Source organism: Lactuca virosa, chromosome 9 (genome assembly GCF_052849685.1).
Source record: "Lactuca virosa cultivar CGN04683 chromosome 9, Lactuca_virosa_CGN04683_v6, whole genome shotgun sequence".
NCBI lineage: Eukaryota > Viridiplantae > Streptophyta > Magnoliopsida > Asterales > Asteraceae > Lactuca > Lactuca virosa.
This window is the reverse complement of record NC_136434.1, coordinates 177696168-177713814: the sequence shown is the minus strand read 5'-3', so window position 1 is coordinate 177713814 and position 17647 is coordinate 177696168. Positions and strand designations below refer to the sequence as shown.

Below are 17647 nucleotides of genomic sequence, written 5' to 3'. Positions count from 1 at the left end.
AAAGATAGAATAACTTACCTTGTTGTTGCTTATGTTCCTTGAAACCTTGTAAGCCTAGCACCCCAAGTGTGATGCATCAAATGCTTCACACAACACCAAATGCTCTAGGAAAGACTTTTGAGAGAATACACACTCCTTGAAATCGGCCTAGCCCTCTTGTTTCATATAGTGTAATGTGTAACCAATTTTGTGGAGAATGGGACTCTTATATAGTGTTGACACATCTAGGGTTACACCATGTAAACCCTAATGTGTCATGACTCTTCATTTCCATGACCCATGGGTTTGTAACTCCCATGGAGCATCCATGGAGCATCCTATGGGTAGAACCCAACTTGATAATCCATGGAGCCTCTTAGCCCACTATACAAGATATGAATGATTTACATAATCAACCCATATATTTAATTAGTTATCTTTTGATCACTTAATTAATTCTAAATTAATTCTTGATCAAACTAATCAAATAATATTATTAATATATTAGAACTTATAATATATTAATAATCTCCAAGTGTTATTTCTCTCATTTAGTCTATCCAATTGCTGTTGGAATAGTGTCTAAGGCTACAACTATATTAGGCAAGTATTTGACCCGGTTGTGCATGGTCCTTTTGGGTTGCCTTCACCATAGCAACTTGATAGGATGATTTATTAAGAGAGAGTTAATATTATTAATATATTATGAGAATAATATAAAGAATAATATATTGTTATTTGATTAATATAAGTCATAGAATTAATTAGAATTAATTTGGTGACTTAAAGAGATTAATTAAATAAAAGGGTATAAACTGTCAATTGTTTGATAGTTAAACTTTAGACTGTAAATCCATGTAGATATGGATTGGACGGATTCTAGAGGCTATAGGATAGCTAAAATCATCCATAAACTTATCTAAGGAATGGATTTGGATAGCCTTAAGAGAAGATTATGCAATAGGGATTAAACTGTAACCCTTAAGGAGTCTACAAGTATAAATAGACCCTATGGGTGAGGGAATTCGATACTTCACCTAAAGTAGAGAACCTCTGGTCGAATTCCATCCCCTCTCCTCTCTCCTAAATCATCCTCTTTGCTGTTGGTGTTTGTAAGCCATTAGAGGAGTGACATTTGTGACTCTAGAAGCTCCAAGACAACAAGGTCAACAAGGAATTCAAAGGTATGATTCTAGATCTGTTTCAATGTTGTTATTTAGCCTAAATAGTTATTAGAAGTCTTGGATTCATAGCATGTTTAATTAGAAAGCCTAGATCCAAGCATTAGGGTTTTGCATGCGCACGTAGGAAAGTTCTTATGGCTAAAACCCATCAGTGGTATCAGAGACTGGTTTGGTTTTCATTAAATTGTTGCTTAATTGTCTGAAACTAAACTGCAAAATTCGATTTTTTGGTTTCTGAATCATGGACTCGGCGAGTTCCAAAGTGGACTTGGCGAGTTGGCCTGACTCGGCGAGTCCCTTTGTGCACTCGGCGAGTCCAAGCGTCAGGAATGGCCAGATTCGGGATTTCTTCATAATTATCTTATGGAAACTTTCCTTAATCTAATTAGATCAACCCTAATCCGATTTTTTGATATATATGACTATAATCTTGATCTAATTAAAGATATTTATCAACTAATAAAATATTTAATTTCCTTATATGATAATTAATTAATTATTTTGATTATTTTGGTAATTATCTTAAAAGAAATCTTGAATAAATCAAATATAGATAATTAGAAAATTAATTGTTAATTGAAATTATTTGTTATTTGATCCTCCATGTTTTAAATGTTTAAAACTTGTCCTCAAGTTTTGAAATTTACGCTTTGTGATTAAAAGTTTTAATTTAGACAACTTAAATTTCAAACCCTAGATTTTAAAATGTTTAAAATACAACCCTATACTAATATAATATTACAAGAATAATATATATATATATATATATATATATATATATATGTATAACTAAAATGCTAGTCTTACCGTTAGTAGGCCTCATTCACGAAGCCGATCTATAAGGTGGGTATAAGGTTGCGGCCTATAAAATGGCGCTTAATGGGTGTACACTCACACCCACCGCTTGCTTGATTGGTGGAGGGTCGTTAGCCGAACGGGTAGGATAGGGCAACCTCATCCTCTCATTAAAAGTATAATAAGTAATATAAAGTAACTACATATTTTAAAAAAATTCCCAATCTTAGTTACTTTAGGAAAAGTGAATTGATGCAATCCCATGAAATTACACTTTGCACCCTTGCTAAGAAGTTAGTGGAGCGTGTGTGGTTTACCGACATACTAATTGGTTCTAAGCAAAGGTGGCAAAGGGTGATTCATTGTTTATCATAGTTCGATGGAGCATGTGTGGTTTACCGGCACATCGAATAGGTGATCGTTACAATGAAGGCACCATGTGAATTTGCATGGTAATTCACACCCGCTTTGTGATCCTCGGTATCCCAGTCACAAACAAGAAGGGCATATCGAGATTTAAACATGCCATTGAAAAGGTTCAATGAATCTCATCCAAACCTAGGAATTCTCAATACATTTAGGCTTAAAGTTAGGTTTTATGGTGGAGAATTAGTGAATCGTCATTCACTTACCTTCAAAATGTTTACATGTTAGATTACGGTATCCCTTTTCTAATGTGTAAATATTGTTGTTGGATCCTAGCCCTAATTTTCTTATTGGGTGATAATTAGGGATTCTTATTCTAATCTATCTTTGTCCTTTTCTATTTGTAGATGTCGAACGCTGCTGCTAGTTCTTTCACGTTGATGAGCCTTTGCCAAAAGGTCACCTTCGATGGAACGAACTTTAGCGAATGGATAAGATACATTCGCACCATTGCTCGCTATGAGGATAAGGAGTATGTCCTCGATGAGAAGCTCGAGAAGATCAACCCTGAAATCGCTACTCCGGCTGAAATCACCGCTTTTGAAACTCATGAGCGAGATGCAACGAAGGTACATTGCATCATGATAGCCACCATGAACTCCGAATTCCAAAAGTCCTACGAGGACATGTACCTGTATGAAATGCATCAAGACTTATTGGAGAGATACCACCAAAACGCGAGACAAGAGCGTTATGAGATTTTCACTAACATGATTTCCGCTAAGATGGGTCATGGAGAATCTCTTACCGTGCACTTGCAAAAGATGCAAAGGTATGTCGACCGCCTTCGCAAGTTAAATGTTGACTTTGGGGAAGACTTGGCAATCGACATGGTGCTTCACTCTTTGCCTCCGATGTACAATCAATTTAGGATGACCTACCACATGAACAAAGAGGAGGTCACCCTAAGCAAACTCCAAGGTCTCTTGAGGGTCGCTGAGAGCAACTTCAAAGACAAGTCTGTTGCACCAGCTCCCAATCCACCCGCTGCTCCTGTCTTGGCTATTGGTCAAGGAAAGGGAAAGAAGAGGAAGGCTTCGTCTAAGAGCTATCGCAAGGTTAAAGCCCGAGATGGTGCCTCTTCTAGTGGGACCAAAGTTGATCCCGCTAAGCCCTGCCCTAACCCGAAGGAGGCAGAGTGCCACCACTGCCACAAGATAGGACATTAGAAGAGAAGCTGCCCAGAGTACCTGCAAGCCATCAAGGAAGGAAAGATCAAGCCATCTTTCGCAGGTATATATACAATTAAATCTAACGATTCTAATCATGCTATTTCTTGGGTTCTTGATACCGGTTGCGGTTATCACATTTGTTCTAATGTGCAAGGACTAAGAAGAAGTAGGGATGTGGAGCAAGGAAGGATCAATCTAATCATGGGGAACAGAAGATCGTCACCTGTGACCAAGATTGGAGTGTATTCTTTAGTGCTTAGGAATAATTTGTGTTTAGATTTGAACAATTGTTGCTACTCGCCAGAAATGGCTAGAAACATCATTTCATTTCATGGTTTGTTTAGACAAGGTTTTAGATTTTCTTTTAATGAGAATGGTTCTATTTTGGCTTATCTAAATTGTGTCTTTTACTTTGAAGCTATACCATGTAATGGAATTTATGAAACTGTTATGATTGTTGATAACTTAGGAAATGATGTTTTGAACATAGATTCTTCCACTAGTATGGATAAGGCATCCTTGTGGCATTGTCGCCTTGGACATGTCAACAAGAAACGCATAGCCCAACTCCAAAAGGATGGAGTGTTGGAGTCATTCGACCTTAGGGAAGATGACACATGCGAGTCTTGTTTGCTTGGAAAGATGACTAAGTCACCCTTCGCTGGTTCTTGCGAAAGGGGTGAGGGTCTATTGGACTTAATACATACCGATGTATGTGGACCGTTTAGATCAACCACGAAGGATGGGAACCGCTTCTACGTGACTTTCACCGATGATTATAGTAGATATGGGTATATCTATTTAATCAAGCAAAAGTCAGAAACCTTTGAAAAGTTCAAAGAGTTCAAGAATGAAGTGGAGAATCAATTGGGCAGGAAAATCAAGATGCTTCGATCCGATCGAGGAGGAGAGTACCTAAGTCTTGAATTCCACGATTATCTCAAGGAGTGTGGAATAGTTTCGCAATTGACGCCTCCTAGGACACTGCAGTTGAATGGTGTGGCAGAAAGGCGTAATCGAACCTTATTGGATATGGTTCGCTCTATGATGAGTCGTGCTTCACTATCAATCTCTTTTTGGGGGTATGCCTTAGAGACTGCCGCCCATATCCTTAACCGAGTCCCTACTAAGAAGGTTGCCAAAACACCTCACGAGATGTGGACAGGGAAAGCTCCCTCGTTGGCACATATCAAGGTTTGGGGTTGTGAAGCTTTCGTAAGACGAGACACTCACGACAAGCTCGAACCTCGAAGTGAGCGATGTATTTTCATCGGCTACCCGCAGAAATCCTTTGGATATCTCTTCTATAGACCGAAGGACAATGTAGTCTTCGTTGCAAGGAGAGGAGTTTTCCGAGATCGAGAACTTATAGGCCAAGGAGACAGTGGGAGGCAAATCGATCTTGAAGAGATTCAAGAATCGATAGATGAAGGAACCTCTACCGCTGGCACTCAACCCGAGGAGGAAACTCCGGTTGAACCGATTGACGTATCGTTACCTCTTAGACGTTCCGAAATAGTTAGGTTTTAACCCTAATTATATGGTTTTCATATTACTACCGAAGGGGACACGTATATTAGTGATAGTACACTAGTAAATCTTGATGAACCTAATAGCTATAAGGAAGCCATGGCAGGCCCGGAGTCTGCGAAATGGAAAGAGGCAATGGACAGCGAGATCCAATCCATGTATGATAACCGAGTTTGGAATTTGGTTGATAATGTACCTGGACGTAAGACCGTTGGGTGCAAATGGATCTTCAAGAAGAAGACCGACGTGGATGGAAAAGTACACACGTATAAGGCGCGATTGGTTGCAAAGGGTTTTACTCAAACTCCCGGAGTTGACTATGATGAGACCTTCTCACCAGTTGCGAAGATAAAGTCTATTAGAGTGATGCTCGCTATTGCCGCATTTCATGATTATGAGATTTGGCAAATGGATGTCAAGACCGCTTTCCTTAACGGAAAGTTGGCTGAGGATGTTTACATGGCTCAGCCAGAGGGGTTTGTGGATCCGAAACATCCGAATAGAGTGTGTAAGCTTGAGAAGTCCATTTATGGACTTAAGCAAGCATCTCGCAGATGGAATCTTTGCTTCGATGAGAAAGTCAAAGAGTTTGGATTTGTACGAAGCGAAGATGAATCATGTGTATATGTCAAAACCAGTGGGAGTATAGTAAGTTTTCTCGTTCTATATGTCGATGACATATTACTCATAGGAAACGACATCCCGACTCTGCAGGAGGTTAAGTCCTGGCTCGGGAAGTGCTTCGCTATGAAAGACCTCGGAGAGGCTTCTTACATTTTGGGAATAAGGATAGTAAGAGAGAGAAGTAAGAGACTAATAGGACTTAGTCAGAACACTTACTTAGAGAAGGTACTAAAACGTTTTAGTATGGAGAACTCGAAGAAGGGAGAATTACCAATACAAAGTAATGCCAAGTTGAGTAAGACTCAAAGTCCGAGTACCGAAGCCGAGATAGCATAAATGAGCCGAGTACCATACGCTTCCGCAGTTGGCTCAATCATGTATGCTATGACGTGTACTCGCCCTGATATAGCCTTTGCTTTGAGCATGGTTAGTAGATATCAAGGGAATCCTGGCAGAGCACATTGGATTGCGGTGAAGAATATTCTTAAGTACCTTCGGAGGACGAAGGAATGGTTCTTAGTCCTTGGAGGGAGTGATGACTTAAAGGTGCGAGGGTATAGTGACGCCAGTTTTCAGACCGACAGGGACAACTACCGTTCGCAGTCGGGCTGGGTCTTTACCCTAAATGGTGGAGCAGTGACATGGAAGAGTTCCAAACAGGAAACCATAGCTGATTCAACGTGCGAATCAAAGTACATTGCAGCGAGCGAAGCGTCGAAGGAGGCAATATGGCTAAAGAACTTCATCGGTGATCTTGGAGTTGTACCTGCCATAAAGGAGCCCATGGAGATTTTCTGTGATAATGAAGGAGCGGTTGCCTTGACCAAGGAACCGAGGGATCATGGTAGATCACGACATATCGACAGAAAATACCACTTCATTAGACATCGTGTAGAAGAAGGACAACTCGTAGTAAAGAGGATATCATCAGAAGATAACCCAGCAGATCCGCTTACGAAGGGACTGAGTAGGGTTAAGCACTTGCAGCATGCTAGGAGCATTGGGCTGAAGGATGATATTAGCGTAGATTAGATAGTATTAGAAACGTGTAATAGATAAATGTAATTAACATTTGATGATTAAATAAAGGAGTTTTATTTATGAGTAATGTTACTATATTATGCTAATTGTTTAACTATTGTTTCACTTTGCATGTTTTGACTTCCAGAATAATTGAGTTTATTAGGAATAATCGAATTGTTCAAATTTTCCACAATCGTTCATATGTTGGAAGTAGATATGAATGAAGATTGTCATGAATTGGTGTGTAGATTGTCTAAATGGTGTTAGACATAGCAAAGGATTGCTGCAACGTTCATGAGTGCTTATGAACTGGTTTTGAGCATTGGAACAAACCCGCACTTGCTAGAATCACCTTATGGAATATGATATAAAAGGGTGATCGCAAGACGATAATATCATATAGTCTTAAAACCTAGATATATGGTTTATTATTTGTTAATTGATTGTACATTGATAATGCGAAAACGCATCAGTAACTCGATGTTATAAAACGCATTGTTGTGTATAGTTGGTTAATGAATAAGTAAATGCATATAAGTCGAAGTTTATCTGTAACTTTTATCTAAGAAGGTAAAAGTGATATCTCGGCCGCTCGATGATTTGATTTGACTTATGTGCCGGGCCCGGTCAGAACTGAGTTGATGTGTTCGATTAAGTTCTATGTCGAATAAATCAGAGATCGAGAAACCTAAGTGCTTGACTAACCATTCCATAGGATTGTCAGCATGATATCTAACAGAGGACTGTACGATCCCTTATCTAAAGGACAAGATTGATTAGATCAGAGTTTGACAACGTCTTTGAGAGCTACGATTGCAAACCGAATTGTACTTGTGCATATAGTTACTAGACTTATCCAAGTGGGAGACTGTTGGAATAGTGTCTAAGGCTACAACTATATTAGGCAAGTATTTGACCCGGTTGTGCATGGTCCTTTTGGGTTGCCTTCACCATAGCAACTTGATAGGATGATTTATTAAGAGAGAGTTAATATTATTAATATATTATGAGAATAATGTAAAGAATAATATATTGTTATTTGATTAATATAAGTCATAGAATTAATTAGAATTAATTTGGTGACTTAAAGAGATTAATTAAATAAAAGGGTATAAACTGTCAATTGTTTGATAGTTAAACTTTAGACTGTAAATCCATGTAGATATGGATTGGACGGATTCTAGAGGCTATAGGATAGCTAAAATCGTCCATAAACTTATCTAAGGAATGGATTTGGATAGCCTTAAGAGAATATTATCCAATAGGGATTAAACTGTAACCCTTAAGGAGTCTACAAGTATAAATAGACCCTATGGGTGAGGGAATTCGATACTTCACCTAAAGTAGAGAACCTCTGGTTGAATTTCATCCCCTCTCCTCTCTCCTAAATCATCCTCTTTGCTGTTGGTGTTTGTAAGCCATTAGAGGAGTGACATTTGTGACTCTAGAAGCTCCAAGACAACAAGGTCAACAAGGAATTCAAAGGTATGATTCTAGATCTGTTTCAATGTTGTTATTTAGCCTAAATAGTTATTAGAAGTCTTGGATTCATAGCATGTTTAATTAGAAAGCCTAGATCCAAGCATTAGGGTTTTGCATGCGCACATAGGAAAGTTCTTATGGCTAAAACCCATCAATTGCATGGTGCCATGCAACCCAAATGGACCATGCCGGGTCGGGTCAAGTACACACCAGAAATAGTTATGGACTTAGACACCTTATCCAACACGAGTCCCCACGAGCAGATCTCTTACTCGCTTCCAAATCCTCACCAGAGAATCCTTTATGAGGATTTGGGTTTCTGGGACTATTGCTACACGTTAAATTGCTATTTCCACGTACAGATACGAAGGGTTGGACCTTCAACACCTAAACCCCTCTTACTCAGTAACAGTTCATATGACTCGCCGAATTTGAAGAACAACTCGTCGAGTTCCAGGCAATCTTCATAGGACTCGCCGAGTTGTTCATCCAACTCGCCGAGTCTAAGACCATCTTCATAGAACTCGCCGAGTTCCACTTTGGGACTCGCCGGGTCCCTTCAACCCACTTCCCATACAGACCAAATCTGAGACATGCAACGCTTCCAAACCATAGATCTATGTTCCTAGGGCATGCTTATCACATAAAGTTGCAAACTTTACGTGCATGCATGGCCCTATAAGCTCCAAAAGGCAAATCCAAGCTCTTTATGAGGTCATACACTCAATAGGGACCTCAATCACTTCAACCACAGAGACTTTATACTTCTAATACGTCTATAAGGTCTAGATCTGAAGTCTTTTCGGATCATAGAGCACAAACACATGGAGTTTGGTGTTTTAGGGCTTGAAAACCACCAATTAGGGACAAAAGGGGGATCTAATGAACTAGTGATCAAGGTAGAGACTTTTCTACCTGAATGGGAGCCTCTTGCAGGGTAGATGTCGGATCTACTTCCCCTCCTTGCACTCGTCCACCTCCTTCTTCTTCTCTTAAGCTTCAAACTTCCTTCACAAGGCCAAAATCACTCACAAGGACAAAAGGGGGCTAGGGTTTCGCTCTACAGCTCTTTTGGAAGTGTTAGGGACAAGGGAGGCCGAGTTAGAGTGTTTAAATAGGGTGCAAACACCCGGGTTAGGGTTTTTGCCCAAACAGGGCCTACTCGCCGAGTCCAAAGCTTAGACCCCGTGTCTCATCCTGCTTCTACTCGGCGAGTTGGTCCTTCAACTTGCCGAGTCCAAGGCAAAATGCATTATTTAAGAAATATTAATTACAAGGAATACGTACCAGGAACCAGGTGCTACACATCCCTCCATTCCGGAGACGCCATACACGACCCCCCCTTCCCTCCTGTCATCTCCAACCAAAGCCAATAGTCAAACGGCCCTAGAATCAGTTGATTTCAATCACATTCTAACAAAGCCAATAGTCAAACAGAGCTGAGAATTAAAGAAGTGAGCCAATAATGAAACACAATTAGACAAAGACTAGAATCAAATTTATAGGAGGAGCTATCGATTTTAATGCCTATAAACAGACAAACCTAGAATCAAACACGGTCAAACAAAACCAAAACTTTAAGACAAAACTTCATTTTAGAAGGAAGAGGAATAAAAAAAATAACCAAGAACATCTTAAAACCCTTCTCGGAGATCAAAAATCCAAGAGCAAATAAAAAATCCAATAATTCTAAAAAACACCAGAGATGAAGATCATGTATCGATTTGTGTGTGCGTGTGGGTTTTTAAATTATTCCCTAGATGATCAGACAACTATCGAGATGATCAGGGGGTAAGGAGTCGGGTTGTAGATAGGTAAGGACGGCATGCCCGATAAATCTGCAGAAAACACGAAAAAGAAAAGAGGAGGAATGGTTGTGATCGAATCAAGAATTGTGAAGAGGGAGGGAGGACATACCTGTAACTGAATCAGAGGATTGGAGCTCAATTTCTTCATAACATCGCTATTTTCCAAATTGGTAACCCTAGGTTTAGCCAATTACTCATCTGGATTGAATTTCTTAACACACATAGACACTGTATTAGCTTGATAAGAACCAGAAGGAAGATTCAAGGTGAAAACATTGACCGATTTTGAGCCTAACTTTGATTTATCCAATTTTCCTTCAAATGACGTAGAAACATTGACATCAAGATTTGGAGGGACACCCTCCAAAAAACCGAACGATAACTAGTTACAAGAATAGAGAATAAAATAGGGTTCATGATGGGATCAAAGAAAGAAAGAGACAGTAGGTGGTGGTGATCGGAGTCCTCACGGTGGCAGCGGGTGGTGGCGGCATGCAATGGCAGTTCCATTGCCTTGCTCGTTTTGTGTTTCTGCCGATGTGCGGTGAACGGTGGCAGATGGTTGGAGGGAGCTGGTCTGATGGAGCCACGCACGCAGTAACAACAACACATGTGAGGGTGTTTGGCTAGCTCCGATCAGCAGCAAAGAGTGAGAAATGACGGTGGTGGTGGCTGGTGATATAAGAATGAGAGAGAGAGAGAGACCCTCTTTGCATATATATATATATATATATATATATATATATATATATATATATATATATATTGAATAAGATAAAACATCATAAATTGTCCATGTGGTAGTGAAATGACGAAAATGCTCTTCAGCTAACGGATAGAACTTAATGGAGTTAGCAATAATGACCAATCGTCAAACGTTTTGAAAGCCTAGGGACCAGCTATGATATTTTTAAACCAAGGGACTAAACTTTAGATTTTGAGAAAATACAGGGACTATTTATGATGTTTTTTCTAAAATAAATAAGGATGAATGTTTATTCTTACAAAAAGTTAAAAAAAAAACCTTATGCATTGGATTTCTTTTAAAGATGGTTTATTTTATTTATTTTGGAATAATAAATGAGCTTTAAACATGATTAACCATGGTGAATCCTCTAAGAAATACTATCCAATTCCTAATATACTTAAATATTTTAAAGATTCACAAGAAATACAAAATAAAGAAAAACTTACAAAAAATTACCTGCTTTAAGATGTATAATTTTGAAAAAAGTTTAAGGTTCAAATGTCATACTGTTAATATTTTACGATTTTTCTATGACTTGATAAATGCATTTTCGGAGGACGATCCACTGATTATTTTGAACTTATCAGTTATTATCCTGAGTCTCTTTAGTAAAATCAAAAAGATATTGCATATTTCGATCAGGTGGTGCCATGAGAGTAAATATTGATTGAATACATAGACGTCTGACGGTGATTGAATACTTTTTTTTTTAAATTTTTTTATCAATATATATATTACATTTAATGATTTAATAAATGTATTTTAAAACAATAACTATTTTATTATTAATATATTACATTTAATGATTTAATAAATGTATTTTAAAACAATAACTATTTTATTATTAATATATGTACACGATATTTATTAATCAGTGATGTTTATGTATGAGATCGTGCACTGCACTTGAATGAAATGTGACATCACAAGGATAAAAGAAACAAAAATAAAATAAACAATTATTATTTATTTAAACTATAAAGGATTTTTATTTTAGAAAATATGCGTTCTTTATTTGATTTGAATAATATACGAGGGTTCTTACTTTTTTTTTTTAACACACAGATTAATTTGAATAATAACATATATGGTTAACGTGTAAATATAAACGCAATAATTAACATACACATGATATTAATTTAATAGATAAATATTACATCAATATTCATATTTCATAATTAAACATAAAACACGTCATACATAGCAAAATATCCTACTAAGCAAATTTCTCAAACGTACGCTGGCTCCTTTTTATTCCCATGCATGCAGACTCTCTACGTACCATTCTCAATGTCCACCCTCTTCTTGCTTATTCCAACCACCACCGCCGCCGATTCCAGGGCCACGACCACCACCAAATCCAGGCATACCACGTCCCCATCCAGGGCCACCACCACCCCATCCAGGGCCAACGCCACCTCCCCAACCAGGCAACCCGGCACCACCACCACCAAGCCATCCAGGGCTACCGCCACCACCCCATCCACCTGCACTAGTACCACCAGCCGCACCTGGAGCACCAAAACCTGGAATACCACCAACACCAGGAATACCACCAACACCAGGAATACCACCAACACCAGGAGCACCACCACCACCTGGAGCAACTCCACCCCATCCACCACCTTCACCTCCACCACCTCCTGGTCCTCCTCCCATTCCTGAACCTACACCTCGGGGTCCACCCAATCCACCACCCCTACCCACACCCCATCCTGCACCAAACTTAGCAGCACCTATTTGCTGTTCACTCGCACCTCCACTCTCTGCCAAAAATAAAAAAACACATATTTCTTAAACAAATCAACAGATTACTTAATTTCGAGTTATATATTTTATTAAACCCTAAAAGACACTTACTTTTACTCAGGTCGACAGTTTCTTGTTTCTTGTCATCTGAAAAAGAAACGACAACAAGTGCAAACAAAAGTGTTAACGACAACAGAAAACCTATAGACGAAGACGCCATATCTCTATCCAAATCTTGGAGCTTCTCGAGTTTTTACCATTTGATCGGGACATCGGTTTATATCGAGTCGAAGTGTCGGAAAATCCAAAACGACATTGAATTCAGCATTAATGGAATGTTCAGAAACTGGGTTGAGTACAGTGATCGGGGTCTCGACGGAGTGTTCTATGTTGTCACAAATGGCAAACATGCATCCACCTATTGATCACATCTGGCAAATAGGCCATACCCTGTTATGCCACGTGTCTTTCTATATCATTGTTAAGTCGTTTGTGTCCTCAAAAGTCAAAACCTTAATGCATTTTGTAAATTAACTAAACCGGTTAATTAACACTTAAACTCATCTCGATAGAACTGATTGTAATCGGTTTAGTTTAATTAGCGGTTAAACTAAGTTAAAGAATGAAGGACGTGGAGTTTCTATCAATTATATTAAAGGTAATATATAAACACTTGAAACTGTTATCTATTATATTTATCGATGTTATATATATATATATATATATATATATATATATATATATATATATATATATATATATATATATATATATATATATATATATATATATATATATACGGGTTGATTTAAAAAAATTAAACATTAAAGTATAAACATAAAATATGTTTTAATGTATATCATATATATATAATACTTTATATATATAAGTATATGACTTTAATTTTAAAAACTGAAACAAACCAAAAATTGATAAGTGGATAATATTTATTTCTTAAATACCACAAAATAATAAGTGTCAAAACTCATAAAAGAATGACATTTGACAAAAAAACCTTTATTTGTTAAGGATAAATAGTATATACATTTTTTGAGCATAAACTATTTAGCAAAAGAGATACCCGGATTTCATATATTTTTTATTCTATTGTTCGATTTTTTGCTTTTATAGTACTTTATTGATATATATGTTTGATTAATATTGCTTAGTTATTTTATTTATTTTTAAAAAAAAATTTAGTAAGCTTCTTCATTCTTCTATAAACTTGTCATAACGTGCATGCAACATTGTATATATCCTGAAAAAACGGTTGGGAAGTTTTGACAAAGACACGACGTGAACGCATTAAACCGTGAATGTGAAAACTGGTACGGTAAGTGGTAACATTTATTGCACTATCATGGTTTCGCATTATCATGGTTTTTCTTTCTTATGTTCCAATAAAGGCATCCACAAATAGAATTAAATCCATTTTAATATATCTTTCTACAACTCATAAAAATCTATTATATTTTCTATTTAGATACATTAAACTCTATATATAAAGTTTAATAGCATACTACAAAATATAATTTATAGTAAATATTTAAGAATTAAAAACTTTCTTTTTCCCCATTGAAGAGTTTCATCTATTGAATGACACATTGACTTGTCACTTCATTCAACGCTCTCATTGAACTCACCTACGGATGCTCTAAATATTAATGATTTTATAAGATTAAGCTTTTTCGAAAAGACGTCTTGTAACATATTTTGATTGTTATTAACATGAATAATTCTTGACAAATTCAATACTCTTTTATTTTTCTTTATATTTGTCTTTCGATCTATCCATATAAAATAATGACAAGTGTTTTAAAATAATATTAATTTTATCAAAATGAGACATTTGTCACTATTTCACATAAATAGAAACATAAATAAAAAGAAAAGGTAGAAGAATATTTAATTTCTCATAATTTTTAGATGATATACATCCAAATAGATACAAGATGATATAAAATGTATATCGTTCTTCTCGTTAAACAATTGTAACTCTAAATATATAAATACAAAGTAATTCCTATAACTAAGGAAATGATATACATAATATTTTACTTCAAACTAGATACAAGATAATATGAAATGTATATCGTCTAAGAGTCCACCGCAGTTTGAACATAAGGAAGTTGGATACTCAAGTTGTCTTTGAAGTTTAGGAAAAATTGATGTAGCAGTCTTTTAGGGCATCCACAACGCATTGAATTTTATAAAGTCCAATGGATTACCACATCATTTTTTTTACATTCCATACAAATCTATCAATTTTTTTCTTTATAATGCATTGAACTCTGCAAAGTTCAATAGAAATTTACAAAAGCTAATTTATAGTAAATATTTAAGAATTAAAAACTTTCTTTTTTCCCATTAAAGAGTTCAATGGCCATTGAACTCCAAATCCATTGAATGTCATGGTGACATTTTACTATGGTAGAGTTTAATACATTGAATGACAAATAGATTTGCCACCTCATTCAACTCTCCCATTAAACTCATCATTATGGATGCTCTTAGTGAAGATGTCAGCGTATTGGTAAGCTGAAGGGACATAAGACCTATATTTGAACGACAACAACTTTTTTCTCATACAAAGTGTATATCCATTTTTACGTGTTTTATACGCTGATGTTGGACATGGTTTCCGAATAAGTTAATAACCAAAACGTTGCAATAAACCAAAGTGACATGTCGTAGAGGAGTGTGTAATTTAAGAAGTAAGTTGCGTAGCCAGCAAGCTTCAACCACAACATTTGCGACACGTCTGTATTGTAACGTCCCGAAAACCTATAGGTAAAAATTTCATTTTTAATATGATCAAAACACTAATTATCTTTTACTCAAACATTTAAAAGTATATCATAACTTAATAGTTATCAGAGTACAATCCCAAAATCACTAAGTTGTAGAAAACACGGGTATATGCATTGCGATCAAGTCGGGCCCTTCCCTTTATAACCAGAAATACCTGAAACCATAAACAACAAACTGTAAGCACAAAGCTTAGTGAGTTCTCCATAATACCACATACCATACATATCATACATGCAACAGAAGGTGCTACATGCCAACCATAGTCTTTCCATTTTACTACGAGCCGTATCATGGTATTTCCTTATCAAGCAGGGGGCCAAACACCCTGGGTATCATAGATAAGTGACAGGAGCCACCTCCTGGTCTTTCATGAAAGCATCACAAGGACATTTAGCATACAAACTACCACTAACTATCTACTTAACTGCCAGGGTCCAAACCTTGGTCTTGCATACGGATTTGTCGGGAGCCACCCTCAGGTCTTTCATACAAATGCCAAGGGCTACCCCTTGGTCTTTCAACAATACATAAGCCAATGGGTCGGCAATAGTGCTTTCGACTCATAGATACAATAAGGAGACTCACCTCAATCCAAGATAACAAAATACTCAAGTCGTTGCTACCGGAATCCACGTACTGACATCATCAAATAATATTCCATCAATCATTGACTCCCGACCCAATCAAGAATTCTAGTCAGATGACCAAACCTTTTAGGGTAGAAGTCCATTTTACCCATTTTCTTACTGTTAGGAAAAATATAACCCAAAAATTATACAAAAGAACAAAACCCAAAAATTGTTGACTGAGGCCTGTGTTTAACATAGTTTCCTTAAAACAAATTCGCCCTATAGGGGTGTTTGTTTCTTAGGATACAACAGCTGGAAAACAATTCTTTTATATTGCACGAACCCTCACTTGGTCCGGATTATACCTAGAGAAAAGATGAAGCAAAAATGTAAGAGAGGAAGAGTATTTCATTTCATTCGGTGTATCGAATCGGTCACATAGGCGTTGTATTTATACTACCCAATGTAATTGATGTAATCAAAACGAAATTGTAACTATCACAATTAAATAAGACAATTAATCAAGAAATCAAAATTGAAATTTATGATTAATACCTCTTAATTCGTTTTTATAATTGTTAACCAAAAGGAAATAATTGCAAAAAGGTCCTTGAACTTTTCTGGTCGACCGGTGGTGCATTCGTGCCAGCAGGACGCATGCTCGCACAAAAGTTCAGTGGCTCGAAGCCAAATTTGGCTCGCATTTGCACCCCCATACTTGCGTGCGCAAGAGAGAGCCTTGGTTCTAATAACTCTTACAAAGGTAGCTAGTCTTTGTACTTATAAACCAATTTCCTTTTCATTCTCCCACCAATGTGGTTCACTCTCCCACCAATGTAGGATGAGTTTCAAACCCACTTAACTCCTTTATTTTTATCTTCTAATTGCCCTACTTTGACAAGTAATTTCTCATTCATTTTTAATCCGTTTGGACATGTGATATATCAAAACGAAGATATCACGGAGTAGAACAAGAATATATAATCAATAGTTCGTTTTGATTATATTTAGAGTCCAAAATTTGTGCGCAAAAATGGAGAAAATCCATTTTTGGAAATTAATAAAATTAATTTTCCAACAATCCCTCACATGAATAAAAATTGCTTCAGTATCCACAATTCCAAACTGCTTAAGATAAAATCCAGCAGCTGAATCATGCACAAGATAGGTAGGTTTGATCATTTGAACCTTCCCTTAAGATACATATTTATTTTACTAGCGGACTAGTAGACTCGATGTCCTTGAACTGTTCTGTCATTTGTGTAAATAATCAATACATGTCTCACATGATTCTCCCTGGCCTAGTTAGGTTCTCATTAATGTGTCCGTTATGGTTGTGGACACTTGCCTGGTTCTGTAAGAGCTCTTAGGAACTTGTCATTTAAACTCCTTTTGAAGCGACCCTACTTCTATCTTACATAGGTGATCATATCATAATCATTAAAAGCTAAAGCTTGATGATTTCCAACTTATCATCAACTACTATAAGCTTAACCTACATCACTGTTATTTATAGGAATGGGTTAGGTTGACCCCTACAGTGATCCACATTTGTTATATGCAAGTAGGTAGTCCCATTCAACCTAGATCTTAGGATCTCTATGTTGGATTAGATGTCTAAGCATATAACTATAATCGGTATGTACTTAACCCGATAGTAGCATGATCCATTTCGGGTTGCCTTCACCAAAACAATTTGATAGATGGATATTTGAGTAAGAGGTTATTTATGATTTATTAATATATT

At 36.9% G+C, this 17647-nt stretch overlaps 2 protein-coding genes across 2 annotated transcripts; one reads left to right on the top strand and one right to left on the bottom strand.

The window, feature by feature from the left end:
• Window positions 1–2731: 2731 nt before the first annotated feature.
• LOC145140046 (uncharacterized) lies at window positions 2732–3987 on the top strand. The gene is made up of 2 exons (XM_079073664.1): window positions 2732–3240; window positions 3975–3987. Exons 1-2 carry the CDS (start codon window positions 2732–2734, stop codon window positions 3985–3987), a joined length of 522 nt encoding a protein of 173 aa, XP_078929790.1.
• A 7957-nt stretch (window positions 3988–11944) lies between these two features.
• LOC145135755 (uncharacterized) lies at window positions 11945–12752 on the bottom strand. The gene is made up of 2 exons (XM_079069978.1): window positions 12632–12752; window positions 11945–12537 (listed from the first exon to the last, which is right to left on the bottom strand). The coding sequence occupies exons 1-2, from the start codon at window positions 12738–12740 to the stop codon at window positions 12059–12061; spliced, it is 588 nt and encodes a 195-aa protein (XP_078926104.1). The 5' UTR covers window positions 12741–12752; the 3' UTR covers window positions 11945–12058.
• Between the last annotated feature and the right edge of the window lie 4895 nt (window positions 12753–17647).